Below are 17687 nucleotides of genomic sequence, written 5' to 3'. Positions count from 1 at the left end.
GCTGAGTTTTCACATCTGAGTACGTGTAGCATGCAGGCCCTAAGAAGAGCAGCATGGGTTCCATGCTTCACTGCAGGCTCAACACACCCATAAAAATTCCCAATAGGCTGTGGGTATGAAATCTGAGTGTGGTTTGACCCTTGGAGTATGACCCCAGAAACACTGGCAGATAGAGGAAGGCCAAGCAAAGGAAAGTGTCTTGGAATCAGAGGAGTCCCTTAGAAGAGGCTGTGGTGCTGGTCCCTAGGATGTAGCCTGAAGCAGGCTTTTCTGTGGAACCCCCCTACCCTAGGTGTGGAAACAGGACAAGCGATGAAGTTGTTCACAAGGAGAAGGGAACTGCTCAAGCCTTCTTGGTATTAATGCATGCAGGAGAATTAGTGTTGTTCTTTAATCAAACACTGGCAGGCAATGCTTCATTTTGCCAAAGGTAATACTTGGGCAATAATCTCTGAAGTATAAATTAGAAGGAAAATAAAGGATGATGACCCAAGCTGGGCAAAGAATGGGGGTTATGGGGAGATGACTAGGGACCTCTAATGATGGGAAAGTGTCACATTGCTATCGTGTTTGTTAGGCACAAATGCCCTGGAAAAAATGTGATTGACTTGCAATCTAATGGTTTTGAAGAAAATATGAAACCCAGTTAACATTAAAAGATGGATAGTGCGTGTTATGGAGGGAAAAGCCTGACCTTTGATCTCTAGGATGGAATACTTGTGTTCAGTCCTTGGCTTATCACACACTGGGTGTGTGACTTTTGAGCAGTGTATTACTGGTCCCCAACTCTGTCCTTTGTGACTTGACAGAAAGAATAATACATCCCCCTCAAGTTTGGACAGTGAAATGAGGTAAGAGTGTGAAAAGTGATTTGTTAAGTTTTAGGAAGCCAGAGTACCAAGAGTCAGAATGGCAGAATTCAAAATGCACTCTCCACTCAGTCATATATCTAAAGCACTTAGTGTGTCTGAGTCTCTGAGGGAAAAGGGGGTGATGGCATTATCTGGCCATTGTCCCTGTACTGAATGACATACCCAGAACAGCACTGGCACGCAATGAGAGCTATGTTCACTTTTCTGCTGGTGGTGTAGGTTAAGTCCTTTTGATAAAACATCCTTCCTGAAAGATCTGAATGTGATTTATGTGGGGTAAAACATGGGCTTACCTGAGGCCCTCCCCAACACCCCTTTGTTATTTAGGTGGAAGGCTTTGCTTCTCATCATGTTTGTTCTCCTTACCCTCTCTGGTTTATTTTAAAGGGAAGATTTCCACTTGTTTGGTTATATATCTAAGTAGGCTATAGAAGGCCCTTTCCTTTATCTTTCTCCAGAAAGTCATTAGGTCTGAATTGAAGTCCAAGTCTAGAGCCTGAGGACCTGACCTAAGGAGACTATCTTAGTGTGGACAGGATGTTCAGGATAGGGGCAGACAGACAGCTGTGTGCACCTGCCTCCTCTATAACCTGTCTATAGAGCCTGTTAAAGCCACCAAAGTGCCACACAATTGACCCCAGCACTGTAGTGGAGTGCTTTCCACTGTCCCCTGTCTCATCACCTATGTGATCTTGTGACCTGATATCTGGAAGATTTCCTGACTCCAGCCCCTTCCTCATCAGCCCTCTCACTTCTGTGCCCACACATCCTGCTCACACCAGCCTGAGGGGAGAGCTGATTTCAACTTTGCCACCTCATTTGGGCTGGCAGGGTAAAAAGTCTGGTTTTGAATCCCAGCCCCAAAGCACCCAAGCTCTATGGCCACAGTCAAATTGTTTAGCTTTAATTGTTCAACATTATCCAGCTTAACAATTAGAATAATAACAGGTCTACCTTCCAGGATCCTTGCACAAGTGTCTGACATTTAAAACAAAAATGTTTAGGTGGTGGTGGGGTGATAAAGTTCCCAGGAAATTCTAATGGGTACTATTGTCACAATGTTCATTATTACTGTTGTGGGACCCAGAGCTAGAAAGGGAGATCCCTTACCTCCTTTACCTTCTGTGTAGAGAGGGTACTGATGACGTGTCCTGTAGTGGATTCAAATGAAGAGGTGCCTGGGAAGGCCCTGGCACATGCTACACCTTCAGTCAGTGTTCCCATCATAATTTTGACTACTCTTGTCAAGGCAGCATGTGACCTCTGCCATATCTCCACCTAATGATTAAGATATAATAGAAAGCCACACGTAGCAACCATCCTTTCTTCATTCCCTCCCACAATATAATTTTAAACCCCTATTGGTCATTCATTGTGTTGCCCTACCCTATCAGCCGGTGACTGACAGTACAACCCACTAACTTTATCAACTATAATTAATGCTATTCTATTTGGACCTTGGATCTTCAGTTCTTTCTCTTTACCTTGATGCAGTCAGTTCTGGTGCCCCATGCCCACACCTTTCATTAGGTGTCAGTTTTTCTAAGGCTGTCTAAGAGAAGGTTCCAGCAACAGTGATAGACTCGACCATGGACAGGGAAGACCCTGCCCCCTCTACTGCTAGTACTGATCCAGTGCCTCAGAATATCAGCCAGAGCTGGGATGGGTTCAACAGTGCTGTATGGAATTCAAACTGATCTCATCACTCGCTGCTGAGGAGGTCATTCAACCCCAGAAACAGTTCATGCACAGTGGCTGCTCTGAAATGTCCCCACCTTCCACACGAGGACAAAGGATATCAGTGCTGTGACAATTGCATATGAGGAGCCCATTGCAAAGGAGCCAGCGAAGATCCCTAGGAAATTCCCCACGGACTGGAAGAATGCCGCTGTGTCAAACGCATTGGGATTCTCCTTGGGACTGTAGATGGATATAGAGCTGAAAAGAGAAGAGAGCAGCTTAGTCAGTGGCAGTCGGACTTGCACAGTACCTTCTGGGAGAGGCACACTTCCCAATGAGACTGGGTGCTAGTGAGAGGAACTGATGGGGAAAGAAGAGGTAGAGAAAGCAGCAAGTGTTCCTTGTCTTCCAGGCCATTCCCATGGTGTCCATATACTTCTGCCAGTCAGTAAACATTTTATACTGGGAGAGTCGTAAAGAATATTGTTTCTGAGCAAACTAGGCATTTAAACATGGTAGGTGTACATGGAATCTGCTGAGAAGATAGATAACTGTGAATTATTTAGTGGCCATATGTCTTCAGTGCTGTTATATATTCACAAATGTTCCTGATAAAAAGTGCACTTTTATGGCCTGTGCACAAATGGGCGATACAAATCACAGCATGCACAAAATATCTTGCCATGATCTTGTCATAAGCCACAAAGCATTTCTCGCTCCAGTGTAACCCTGTGGAAAAAGAGCCCTGGTGGTTGTGTGCAGAACCCTGCAGTATTAACTCCCCGGACAGGCAAAGCCCCACCCTCCCCCAGAAATAAATACCAGCAGCTACCCAAGGTCATTTCTCACATCTTGTTCTTGTGCCAATAGACAGATCTCCCCCGAGAAATGCAACCCACAACAGGCAGTCTGCTTGTTTAATTTCTTTCTTTTGAGACAGCGTAGCCTCGTCTGGCTCCAACTTACAGAAATCGCCCTGTATCTGCCTCTCAAATCGGACTGGAGGAGTGAACCATCATGCTTGGCCTATGCAGATATTTCTGAGGATGCTATATTTGATTTTTTTAAAGGAGCCCTCAAATCCCAGATTGCTAATGAGAAGGACAAGGTGTGTACCATATTACGGACTAGGAATTCCTCAGTGTAGAATGAAAATGAGCTGACTTGGTTTAGGGAGACTAACAAAGTTAGACTTCAGAATTTTTTTTTTTTTTTACAGTTTTATTTTTAACATGGAGTCCTTAAAATTAGTCAGGAAAAATTAAGGATTTGGCAGGAATTCTGGAAAGGACTTGGTAGCTTCATGAAGAAGAAGAAGAAGAAGAAGAAAAAAAAAGCACACCAGACATGCTGACTGAGATTATACAGGATTATACAGAAGGAAACTGAGTCTTTATGCCAGGATGGTGAGAGCCTGCTGACTCTGCTCTGGCTCTCTGCCTCTAGATACTGGGTAGTTGATTGAAGGAGAAGTGGCTCCCAGCCTCCTCTCAGGAAGAATGTAGGAGAGGTGGTACTTCTAAATGTTCTTTGGGTTTCTATGGATGCCTTTAAACACGCCCCCTCCCCCCCACGCCATGCAGACTGAACACTTCTACTTTGATCTCTTCATTGGAGAAGGAACATGAATGGTGGTAAGGGGAGCCCTGACATGGATGTGAGGGAAGCAGCCATTGAGGGCTTCCTCCTGCTGTGGCCTGCTAGGCTTTCAGGAAAGCAAAGGTGCAGCAAACACACCTTTGAGTCATTGTAATTGCCTAGCCCTGGAAAGGTAATAAATCCCAGGGCTGATGGAAGCTTAGAGCTGGAGCTGGGGAAGCCTGAGTTCACCTTGACATCTATGGGCACAATTCTCCATTTTCGTAAAGAGACATGAAAGGGAGAATCCTTCCCTTTCTTTCAAGTAAAATTATTTTCCCTCCATTTTTTATTTGAATTAGAAACAAGATTGTTTTACATGTCAGTCCCAGTTCCCTCTCCCTTCCCTCCTCCCTTGCCCTCCCCCCAACTAACACCCTACCTATCCCATACCCTTTCTGCTCCCCGGGGAGGCTGAGGCCTTCCATAGGGGGTCTTCAGAGTCTGCCATATCCTTTGGGATAGGGCCTAGGCCCACCCCCATGTGTCTAGACTCAGGGAGTATCCCTCTCTGTGGGATGGGCTCCCAAAGTCCACACCTACGCTAGGGATAAGTACTGATCTACTACAAGGGGACCCATACATTTCTGAGGTCTCCTCACTGACACCCATGTTCATGGGTTCTGGATCAGTCCCATGCTGGTTTCTCAGCTATCAGTCTGGGGACCAAGGGCTCTCCCTTGTTCAGGTCAGCTGTTTCTGTGGGTTTCACCAGCCTGGTCTGGACCCCTTTGCTTATCACTCCTCTTTCTCTGTAACTGGATTCCAGTTCATAGACAATTCTCATTAGAGGGATCTAAAATGGCTGAAAGACACATAAGAAAGTGTTCAACATCCTTAGCCATCAGGGGAATGCAAATCAAAACAACTCTGAGATATCATCTTACTCCTGTCAGAATGGCCAGAATCAAAAACACCAATGACAGTTCATGCTGGAGAGGATGTGAAGAAAGGGGAACATTTATCCACTGCTGGTGGGAGTGCCAACTTGTACAGCCACTTTGGAAATCAGTATGGCAACTCCTCAAGAAAATGGGAATCAGTCTAACACAAGATCCAGCAATTCTACTCTTAGGCATACACCCAAAAGAAGCACATTCATACAACAAGGACATCTGTTCAACGATGTTCATTACAGCAGTATTTGTAATAGCCAGACCTGGAAGTAACCTAGATGCCCCTCAACTGAAAAATGGATAGAAAAAATGTGGTACATTTTCACAATGGAGTTATTACTCAGCAGAAAAAAAAAAAACAATGGAATCTTGAAATTCACAGGCAAATGGATGGAACTGGAAGAAACCATTCTGAGCAAGGTAACCCAGTCACAAAAAGACAAACATGGTATGTACTCACTCATGTATGAATTTTAGATATAGAGCAAAGGATTACCAGCCTACAATCCACACTGTCAAAGTAAAAGTATTTTTAATTTATTAATATTTACAGTAATGGAGCTCTGTTAATAAAGTTCTGGAGGCTGTAACACTGGATCTGACCCTTGGAGCTGGCTCCTCTTCACCCCACCTCCATCTCCCTGGAAATATTATTTCCTGGTGCTCCTGGTATCCACAGTGACAGCTGGTGACATCTTGCACCATTATTTATTAACTGCTTTTCTTCAAACCAACTTCACTTTTATTCAGGTATAAAAGCTACCATTAGAGAATACGTATAAAAATTTAATTTTGATATGCTAAATATATTTTATAACATATGTGAGAAGGTGTACATTAACAAAGAGTTCCCTGTGTGACCTCAGTTCATCTTTCTGGCCCCACTGATTTCAAAGTATGCTCTTTGGGACGTGTACTATTTCTGTCCACCAAAGATGATAGAGCCTATGTTTGCTCAATTCCATGTGCTTCTCCATGATGTTTGTCTTACTAGAAGAGAAAGGCATAATAACCCTTGGTCCAGGGAGGTAGGTAGTCTATTGAATCTGTTGGTCATAAATCCTTCCAGAATATAATCACTGGGTGCCTGCTACATGCTGGGTGACATGTAATGTAGCTACATGCTACATTACATACAGGGTGTTGGAGACAGGTGGACACACACAGAATGGGAACGAAATCAAATTCAACAAATGTCAGCTGGTACATGGAAACCATCTCTAAGCAGAAAATCCTAAGATAGGGATGATAAGCACAGTGCTGAATGTGGGGTTGTTTTGAGAGCTAGAAAACATTTAATGGTGCAAAAGAGGAAACACTATGTTAGAATAAAGGAGATGGTATTTGATGTCAAGTCAACAGACAGTGATGGGGAGAGACTATTCCGGGCAGTGAAGGGAGTATAAAGAAAGGCAGTGAGGTAGCTGAGTTCAGGGCACCTTCAAGGCATAGCTGCTGTGTGGTTATGGCTGGAAGTCAGGACTAGGTACAGGTACCCATGTGGAGCGAGTAAGATGAGTAACACAGCATTTCTCAGAGCCTGTAAATCCATGTTAAGGATGCTCATTTACACAACATTCACTATCTTATGCCTACATTATAATTTTGTTTACTCTTTTATTTGTGTGAGACAAACAGGGTCAATTATGGATCCTCTTCCAGTGCTCCCTCCCTCCCTCCTTACTAAAATAAAGTAGCTGAAGAGAAGAGAAATCAGAATCACTAGTCAGTTCATGATGTGAACATTTTTTCCTTATTTATTAAAAACAAAACAAACAAACAACAAAACTAATCCTTGGAAGAAAATAAGAACTCACATGAAAATAGTTGAATGGCATTTGTTACATTCACATTAAGACAGTAGTTTCTTGGGCTAGGCAGAGGTGATGCACTCCTTAAATCCCAGCACTCGGGAGGCAGAGGCAGGTGAATCTCTGTGAGTTCGAGGCCAGACTGGTCTGCAGAGCTAGTGCCAGGATAGGCTCCAAAGCTACACTGAGAAAACCCTGTCTGGAAAAACAAACAAAAAGGCAGTAGTTTCTTGGGAAAGGAAGGAAGAATGAAAAAAAGAAGGAAATCAAAGAGTCTTGAAAAAGTTAGTCAACTCTTAAAAAGAACTATTCCCTGTAAGATTTCTATTTCTATTAGGCATTGAGTAGATGTAGCCATGCTGTTGGGTACTACTGGAGTTCTCAGCCAACTCTGAGAATCACTCTTGTGCCTTGTTACTCATGTCACAGTTTGGCACCTCTTGTTTGGAGGACCTGGGGTCACCATACTCAGATTCAATTTCATCACCTGGTCAATAGAGATGATACTATATTTCCATAACTGTGAGTTTATGAAGCACATGTAAAACTCCTATGTAGATGCTGTCAATTCCAGGGTTATTCAATAAGTGTTGCAGCATGCACTCAGACAAAGACCCAATAAAAGTTGCTTATCCCCATTATCAATATCATTTTGCTAAGAACTCCCACGAGTCTCACATTGGCAGATAGCAGAGTTCTAATCTGAAGCAAGTTTTAGTTCCAAGTGTGGACAGGAGGGGCATGGTTGACCTCTTACCGGTGTACGGTTGAGGCTGTTAGCAAGGAGCTAGTCATAGAAGTGGGTTTTAGAGGGACAAGACACCATAGCAGTGTATCTCAAAGGTTGTCACATTCATCACAGAGTTCTCGATCAACTGCATCAAGGAACATGCCCTGGCAGGCTGGGCAGGGGTCTCCCCAGAGATAAGAAGGCCACGAAACTATTTAAGATGAGATTCATCAGCAAGGGCACCTGGCTTCTGGAGAAGAATGAGACAGGAGGGAAGAGAAATTCACAGGGGAAGAGAAAGACTGCAAAGGCTAGCTGTCCCCAGGAAGGTGCCTTCTCTACACAGCCAAGGTTTCAGAGAATTGGTCCTCTATATTCTTGCTCCTAAAAAGACATCTCTTTGGGCTCTGGTTTCCAGTCATGATACTAAGCCTCTGTATTGGGTGCAGAGTTTCTAAACATAAAAAGCTATGTTTAGAAGCTGGAAGCAGCCCAAGATTTAGGTAGCACATGCAGGGTTCAAGCAACTTCAGCTCTTGTGACTTGTCCAGTCCCAATCGTGATGGCTGAATTATTACTGGGTAAATTGGAAGGACAAGAGAAGGGGAAAGGAGGTTAGGCTCTCTGTTAACCTGGTCAGTGGCTGTCCTTCAGAATACCAAAGAGGCACTGTGTACAGCACAAACTGGCACAGGTGGCTATAGTCACTAGAGTGTTGAGGTGGATGGAACCAATATTTTTGAAAGTGTTATGACCAGAAGAAATGCCCAGTAGTGTTTAAATATTCATCTCATAAGGTGGAAATAAGTTTAGGTTATCGATTTATCCTGTTCAGGAAATGACTGCTCAGCAGAAACTGGGAAATAAATGTGCACAGGCCCTTCTACCTAAGAAATTTGAAATAAATGAAGTATTGTAACTTGAAGAAACAACATTAATATGGGTCTTCATTTTTCAGTGTGCCATTTAAGATTTACAGGTACCACTAAGACTCAGTCTCCTATTTCTCAATAACTGATTTTTTTATGCCTATAACACAACGGTCAAATGAAAAGGCTTGGTGGCACAGGGAGAATTGAGTATCTGAATTTGAAATAGATCTTGGCTCTGTCTCGTTGGCTGTGTGACCTTGATCAAATTACTTAAACTATTTGTATTCCCATTTCTATAAAGTTATAATAGTACCCACCACATAGGGTTGCTATGACAATTAAATGCATCGACATTTTAAAGCTCTTAAAATGGCATCTGGTGCCTGGAAGGAACTAGATAATAATTTCTTAGAGAAATCTTCCCTCTTGAAATGATAAATTTCTTTTTTTTTTCCTATTTCTGTCTGTGTCTCTTTCCTTTTCTCTTTTTGACCTTGGTTTAGTTCTGAAGAAAGGGTTTCAAAGTAGATGTCCCATGAAAACTTTCACCTATATGGAACCAAGGCTTTGCTGCCTCTCCTCTGTCAATCTCTGAGGGGCAGGGATCATTGGTGCATGCAAAGTATTTAACACAGAGGATTCTGGGACTTATTGTGAGTTCACGGTACAGAAGGAGGCAGCAAGGAGGGGGAGCTGAAAGTAAGAAAGGAAGAAGAGATGCTGTGAGAAAAATGACTGAGTGACAGAGAGAGTACATACGTGGGATCTCATTGGTCCCACCCACAATTTTGACCACCTCTCCATTTCAGACTCCATTGAGTGACCATTTTCCAAATTGTCATAACTAAGTCAAGCCTCTCAGATTTCACTCTTGATATTCTTCACTGCAGGACCTAAAATACTTCACTACATGGTTACTTATAGGAACTACTAGGCCATGTGATGCTCTCAAATTCCAACCAGCTGTGTAGACACACCATACCCTGCAGGGTCCTCCTGCAACTCAGGTGACTCTTTAGAAGAAGCTTCTTTTGCATCTTTCAATCTACTGTCACTTCCTTTGCTAACATTAAGTCAACATCACTAGAAAGCTTCTAAAAAGTGCTAAGCAAGGGCTGGAGAGATGGCTCAGAGGTTAAGATAAGAGCACTGACTTTTCTTCCAGAGGTCCTGAGTTCAATTCCCAGCAACCACATGGTGGCTCACAACGAACTTGAGTGAGATCTGGTGCCCTCTGCTGGCACACAGGCAGAAGACTGTATACATAAGAAATAAATAAAATCTTTAAAAAAAAAGTGTTAAGTGAACATACTATATCCCCTTTAGAACTTCTATGACTTTAACCATTAAAAAATGTGAAAATGATTACTATAGATAAAAATATTTAAAAAGAACCTTCCATTTTTCTCTGCCAAATCTTTAATCTCTAACAAAGAAATTCAAACTATTGGCACCAGTTCATTGAAAGAGTTCTTGATTAGTCGTGGCATATATATTGAAATGGCTTCACCTGCCAAACTACTCTACTTATGCTATATAGAATCCCCCTTTGTGCTGGGTAAGTAGTTCTGTTGTTGATGTCTTGCTCAAACTCCATTATTTGATGACTTTTCTTGATTAAAACTTTGTTAGGTCCAGCTTTAAATCTCTACCTTCATAACAGGGTTCCTCTTTTCTATACAGAAAGGTCTAGAGAGGGCACCAGGTTGTTCCTGAAGGGATGGGCAGCAGTGAGGTCCTCCCTTGCTAGTACCCTGTGACCTTGGGTGCTAGAGGATGTGCCTGGCTCTTGTTCTTGTTGAGAGATGCTCTGGTCTCACCCTGCTTCCTGTTGAATCATTCTCCCAGAGACCTCAGCTGATGTGCTATTGGGAACTCCTTCTCAGGTGCCAACTCAACCTTCATTTGCTTTGCCAGCCATACATACCCCTGCTTATCTTCATGGCTTGAATTAATGGCTGTTTGGCCTCAGAAAGTTCCCCTAAGAAGTCCCTTATGTCAAGAAACAATGATCTCACCTGCTCCCCAGATACATTAAACCAGGGAGCCTACAGGTCCTGCTCCAACTGGTTCCTGCTTTATTAATTCTATAGGCCAGAAAGGGCACCAGTCTGTATGTACTTATGCCCCACACTCTGAGGATCCATAACCAAGAACCACCCCCCCCTTTAAATGTGCTTGGAGAAGGACTTAGCTCTTTCTCTTAGAGGATGAATTGGCAGTCCCAGCTGTCTAGTAATGCAGGCGATCCCCTTCCACATGGCTGAGGGGAGAGGAAGCATTCCTATGAGGAGGGACAGCAACATCACACCTCAATACTACAGCTCTCTGAAGACATCTCTATCCAACCCATAGCATTGGCTGGTTCCTTGAACTCAGCAGTTGGCAGGTGTGGGCCTCTCACTATGGAGCTCCAATGCATTTTGCATTTGCAACTAAGTCCCTAACCCAATCTGAAAACCCGGAAAAGGCTCATGAGATAAGCACTCTGTGACTTGTGCTATTTAATACCAGATGCTTGCTTACAGTTTATTTTCTCCCCATCTAGGGTTGGGTTGTCATTCTGCTCTTCGGGACACATTTTAAAAAGAGCAATACAGCCCAGAATGGCAATGAACTTTCTTAGCCGCTGTTCCATTTTGTTGGGCTTGTATGTCACAGGCGGGGACCAGGCAGGAGAAAAGAATTAATTACAGTGTTAGTTTGCGTTTAAAGCTCTTTGTACTAAGAAAAGAAAGATGAACAGAACAAGAAACAAGTGGATCCTTATCTATTATTTATCTTTTAATAACTATACCAACGTGCCCTTTCCCAGGGAACTTGCTTAATTATGAATAAGGAATTGATTTTTATGGGGCCAAGAATTGTGTGTACACATTGGAATTCATTCTGGCGTCTGCCTGCCCATTATTCGGGCTTATGTTCTGCCAAAGGCTGATGAAGTTCTGTCAAGAGAACCTGCTGTAAAACATAATGGCTTCAGGAATTGGGGGCACTCCAGGCACCCTGGGAGGTTAGAAGAGCTGTCTTAATAATAAGAGGTCTTGGCCAGAAGTTCACTGAACATGAGTTAGAAGCATAGGGTTTCACCTTCTCAAGGGCCAAGGGGCCCTACAGAGGACTATGCCAGGGGAGGCTAGTTAATTAACTCTTTCGGGTTTTGAAGTATCATTTAATGATTAGTTGCTAAGAGCTCAAATTCATACCCAGAGAGTGGTTTTCCAGGCCCTTGACAAATATCTTGTTATTCTAATGTCAGCCACGAGAGAAAAAGACAAGGATAATTCTGTGGGAAGTAGAAACTGTTGTATCACAGTCATACTGTGAGTAACGCTATCTCAAGCCAAAGTGATTCATTCCGCCAACAAATATCCATTGCCCCTACTGTGTGCAGACATTGTTCCAAGCACTGGGGATACAACAGGGACAAAACACAACTGTTCTTACACTGCAGAGGAGAAGACAGCTAAGCAAACAAACACAGCTAAACAGAAACCAATGTGGCCTGAGTGGAAGGGAGGGTGTGACGGAAGGTACGTGTGTGCTGCACAGAAGCGCTGTTTGAAGATGACTGTGAGGAAGTGAGGTGGAAAGAACTTCCTGGACTCTGAGGTAGAGCATCCAAGGAGGGTCAGGTGAGCCACGGGAGGTCAGTATGGCTGGAGGAATGTGTGAAGGGTGGGAGACAGGGCTAGAGTGGGGACTTAACTGACTCTTGGGAAGCCTTTCAAGTCAGTGTTAAGATTTCCCTCTAGAGGTACAAGGGCAGCCACTGAGAAGCTGGGAGGTAGAGGAAAGGTGTGCAGAATATTCACAGAAATGTCAGAGGAAGTCAGACAATTGGCAAGTTGACATCACAGTAGTCAAAGACTGAAGCAGCCAGACCTCTCCTTAGCAGTTGCCGGCTTATGCCTGAACACTATCCCTGGAAAGACACGGGCAGTGAAGAGGAAGACCAAGGAACCCACAAGAGTCTAAAGGATAGATGGATTTCAGAGGAGAAGCTTCAGCAAGCATTTGAAAGGCGACGGTGCCGAGGAGGCCCTGTGGAGAAAAGCCTGGCCTCATGTATCTAGCAGGGAAGATAAAGTCTGACAGTAAAATATCACGGAAGATATTTAAGATTATAGTCCATTTCAAAACATCTGATTCTTAGAACTGAATGAAAATGGGATGGACTCTACTCTACAAAAGAGCCTTGAGGTCTCTGAAGTTGGAGATGCTTAAACACAGAACAAAAGAATTTCTAGCCAGGGCACCATGGAGGAAACTCATGAGCTTCATAGTTGATAACATGGCTCTGCCTGGAAACTGCTCACTGAAGGGTCATTGACTTATTTTCTACCTTCCTCCATATCTGCCAGGGAAGTAGGCAGGGCACACAGCTGCTGCAAAGGCTGCCACAGCCAGGAAGGACCAATCCATACCTCGGAGAATGCAGCAAGGGTGTCATGATTTTGTCAGCATCACACTGGGAACAAGATCAAGAACAGTTAGAAAGTTCAGCACAGAATTGTGCCCTTGACAGTTTTCTGAGTGGCTTTGGTCCATTAAATCCCAACTTCAAGGTGACACAAAGAACTCTTGAGTTTGAAAGTGGTTAGATAGGAGTGTGTGGCCGGGAGTTGGTGGTGCATGACTTTAATCCTAGCACTTGGGAGGCAGAGGCAGGGTGATCTCTGAGTTCGAGGCCAGCCTGGTCTACAGAGCAAATGCCAGGATAGGTTCCAAAGCTACAGAGAAACTCTGTCTCGAAAAACCAAAAAAAAAAAAAAAAAGGTGTTTGTGTGTGTGTGTGTGTGTGTGTGAATTATATGTGCATTTTCTTTGAAAGGAGATCCTAAATTACTTTGCAATTTAGCCTGAAAATTCTTGTCAGAATTAAATTAGTCCATCGGCTTTGAGAAAAATCTCTCTCATACCTAATATTGAAAGTGAATTTTAGATAGCCTTAAAGATGAAAGTAGCTTGCAAACACTCTTAGAATTTCCACTTTCTTCCTTTTTTTTTTTTTAAGCAGAGATAGGAATTTGAGTCCCAGGAGCCTAGTTGAGAGATGGGACTTGGGGGAGAGGGTAGAGTAGACAGTATTCCTGGGTCCCATTGGGAATTTCTTCCCCTTTCCCAACTTTTCTGTATCGTCAAACGTCATTAATAAAATCTTAGCTACAACCATCCTGTGATATGCAAAGCTTAGAGTAAAATTGAAAAGTTACTGAAAAGTGGGTCAGTAGCTATTTACAATGGAAGTCTACTAAAATGTAAATATAACCATAAACAGGTGCAAGGAAGACAAATGGTAATCCCCAAGTTTGAAACCAGAGAAGGGAGTCAGAGTCTCTTTCATCTTAGGTTAATACAGGACACAAAATACCTCTCACTCCTGTCCAGAATCTGCATTGTTAACATTTTGTAAGCTTTATTTCATATAACCCTCACCATAGCCCCCTGAAGCAGGTGCATTCTGATTTCATTTTGTAGGTGAGGAAGTTATGGCTTAATGAGATTAAGTGACTTCATGCACTTCATCTTATTTAATCCTCTCAACCTTCTCATGAAGAAAGTATTCTCATTTTACACCCAGGCAAATCCAGAGGGGGTGAAATCCTTTGCCCAACTGAACTGGCAGCCATGGAACACCAGCTTCTGGAGCCCGGGTCTCGCTGATGGCATCCTGTATAGCAGACTGAGTAAGAAGGAAACATCTAGATGCACCACCCCAGAGTACACAAAGGAATGACTCAGCAAAAATAACCTTCATAGAAGCCAGGCAAAGGCCATTCTTAGAAAGTGAAGATTTTAGGACTTCCAATCCTAACTGCAAGGGATGAAAAAAAAATATCCATTTCAATCTGACAGCCAATGGTTAGGGTTTCTAAAGAGAGACCTTTCCTTTGTAGTAAATAACTGTATCCATATCTCTTGACATTTTTGTCAACATGAACTCTGGCCTTGCACTCCATCTGTTGTTCACCTTGCTTGCAACTTGCAGTGACTTTTGTCTCTTTATAGTAGTTACTTATCTTGTTCTCTGAGTTTTTACTTAAAAAATAGTGATAAAATTAAGTTTAAGGAATATTTCTTTCAGGGTTGGAATTAGATGTGTGCATATGTATGTAATATTTAACACCTGAAACATAACATAGAGAGCCCCCCATAGAGGTTAACTTTATAATTATTAATGTTTATATTAACATTACTAGATGACTACTATCTCTTTTGTCATCCCCTCCCCCCCAAAAGAAATCAAAAAAATTAAGGACCATTTTTAAGAACATGGGGACAGTTGGGGTTTGCCATTAATGTGTCAGAACTTTATTAGAATCTTTTAGGATGAAATAAGCCATATGTGCAGTTAGATCACATATTGAATTTCTCCTTTTCTCCATGAAATCTATAGTTACAGGGATTGTATCAAACAAATTGGAAGCACGTACATTTTTAACAATAAAAGACAACTAGTTGTACTGCCATTCAAACAGAGCTGATTTTCTAGTTGTTCTGTGAGGGAAGGAGACACCAAGATACACAGACATAGCTACTGTTATACCTGGAAGAAAATATGTTTGTGAACAGTATCTAATGATGTTTTGTGGAATTGTTGATAGCAATGATCAAGGGGAGAAGGCATGAACTCCCGGAGTTTGCTTTCATGGAGGCTGCCAATTCACAACTCATCATATGCTACCTGGATATAAGAAGAATCAGACACAGGCACTCACTGGGATTGATGTGTCCAATTGTTACACAAGTGCTGAGGACCTGGCTGACTAACGGCTGGATGAAATGTTGCTTTCCTCTGGCTGGGTCAAAGGACGTTTCACAGACAAGGAGCTGCCTTCCTAATCTGGGGGCTTTTTTCATTCGTCCCTCTCTGATTATAAACAGCTGTCTGAGGCAACTGATGGAGAAGGCAACGCCTGGAAAATATTCGCCCTGATCAACCATCTCTCCTGCCACCGCTTTCCCATTTATTAGCAATTAAGTGTGCATCTGGATCCCAATCCACAGCTTAATTTAAGTAAATCTCTACAACCATCTTTTTTTTTTTAAGAAGTGCAGAGAATTTCACTCAAGTTCAAGTTCTGTTTAGGATGAAAACACCTGTTATCATCTTAAACTAAAGCCTTTCCCCAGGGCCCACATATCTGAATTTTATCTAAAACATGGAACCTGAAGATCAACAAAGCTTACCAGATAAATGTTCTCATCCACCTAAGGTTCTTAAGTTATGTGTCTAGAAATTGCTAGAAAGTACACACTCTCTAGAAGACAGCCTTCTCTGGTATATTCTATTTCAATTTCAGCAAATGCAGCTTACAGTAACCCATATTCACTAACAGATCTCTTTCCACTACCACGCAATAATAGAAAGTCTTACGAAAACTTCCAGTCTGGGACTCAACTCAAAGGCCAACACTTGCCTTGTTAAGCCATGGAGCTACTGCTTGGTCCCAGGAAGTTGGAAGCTTAAGGGTCAGTCTTGTATATAGGGCTAACCAATTATAGCCTGGAAAAAGAGGTAATTGGGAGATTTGCTGATGGTCAGGATGGACAGCAATCAGAGAAAAACTCGTGTTAGAACCAAGCATAGTCTTGCATGTGAACAACCTGCTTGGGGACCAGAAATCAATGATTCTGGGAGACCAGCCATGATGTGAACTGAGCCGTGTAAATGCACATAGGCTTTTTATTTAGAAGGATATTCCTCAGTTTTCTTCACATGCCCTCAAAACAACTGAAGTTAGTACACAATGCTGATGGCAGAGCAAAGAGGGACAAGAAGAACGACTAGTAAAATAAGATGTGAACAAGAAGGTCTTGGTAATGGGAGTGACTCTGTGCCTTAGCCATGACCTTTCCCTCACTGCCAGCTCAGCAGGCGTCCTGTGTGGCTGCTCTGAACTCCAGACCCCATAGGGGAGACTAAGATTGACTAATGACAAAATAATGAGAAAATAATGGAGGCTCCTGCCATCTATCCATACATGATTTAAAGAGCGAGGGATTGAGGGCAGTATATACATCTGAGCTGATCAGTCTGACTTTTCAGTCGTGGCTTAATTGATAATAATGTTAATTATGTCAATACATGAAAAGCCACATGGCTACCACAATCAGGGATTGGTGATGCTGGGGACAATCAGAATATATGAGATGCAGCAATTCCAAGGTCTTGGTTTTCAGTTCACCCATGGCTAGATCTCTGCAAGATCCACTATCATTATAACACACACACACACACACACACACACACACACACACACACACACACACGCACACAGAGTCATTATATATCACAAGAAATAACACACACATACTTGCACATTTATGCACACCAGAAGCTGAGAAAATCATCCCTTGAAGACTAAAGTTTGAAATAGTACTTTGGTGATTAGAACCATGTGGTATGCAGGTGCCTTTGAGACAGCTTCAAACTAAAGAACTCATGGAGCTCCTAGGAGGACCCAGAGTGGCTGGGACTCAACAGGAATCCACACAAGTGCCAGAGATAAGCTTCTCCTGCTGGAGGCCAGAAGGCAGAAGGACTGCTTTTTGGTAGCCCCCTCTCCTTTTGTGGTCTTTGTCTTCCCCTCCCTACCTCTCTCTCTGAAATCGAGTAGGTGTTTTTTATACAACCATGTGATCTCTTTAACGGTGGTGCTACAAGCTAGTGTTGTGCTATACTTCTCAGATGGCATGAAGGCTATACATAAATTGCAAATTCTTTGGGCGAAAGGGTAGAATTCAATAATTAGACCTCACTATCTCCTTTGGATTAAGTGTATTCATTAGACTTTTATTCAAACCTATTACTGCCTTCTTAGAAAATTCAGTTTGAAATACATGCCTCGGGGCCATTGTTAGAAAGCACCTAAATGGAAACAGGTGAAGGAAAGGAAAATGGCACTTAAATTAAAAGAAAGAAATATGCAGGACTGTGCTTTCTCAGACCCTGTGTGTGAAGGTGGGGGTGGCTAAAGAGAGGACCTCAAAATCACAGGCTGAGAAATAACAAACCCCTGTTTTTGTTTATGAAAAGCCCATCTTGCCAATCAATGCTAATGCACGTTATCAGGAAAAGCCTATCGTGTATAAATGGGGATTACAGAACCCTGACTATTTTATGAGTAACTTCAGCCACAGGAGAAGTGTATTTATCACGTAATAGCACCAGCACCAGGACC

General features: G+C 42.7%; 1 protein-coding gene across 1 annotated transcript in view; it reads right to left on the bottom strand.

Moving 5' to 3' along the window:
- The window catches only part of Slc9a9 (solute carrier family 9 member A9), a 528927-nt gene that overhangs the window by 289245 nt on the left and 221995 nt on the right, over positions 1 to 17687 (bottom strand). The window contains exon 7 of the mRNA XM_027410941.2: positions 2672 to 2810. Coding sequence (XP_027266742.1) covers positions 2672 to 2810 — 139 coding nt within the window. The remainder of the gene's footprint in view (positions 1 to 2671; positions 2811 to 17687) is intronic.

This window comes from Cricetulus griseus, chromosome 4 (genome assembly GCF_003668045.3).
Source record: "Cricetulus griseus strain 17A/GY chromosome 4, alternate assembly CriGri-PICRH-1.0, whole genome shotgun sequence".
Classification (NCBI taxonomy): domain Eukaryota; kingdom Metazoa; phylum Chordata; class Mammalia; order Rodentia; family Cricetidae; genus Cricetulus; species Cricetulus griseus.
This window is presented reverse-complemented; position numbering and strand designations above follow the sequence as displayed.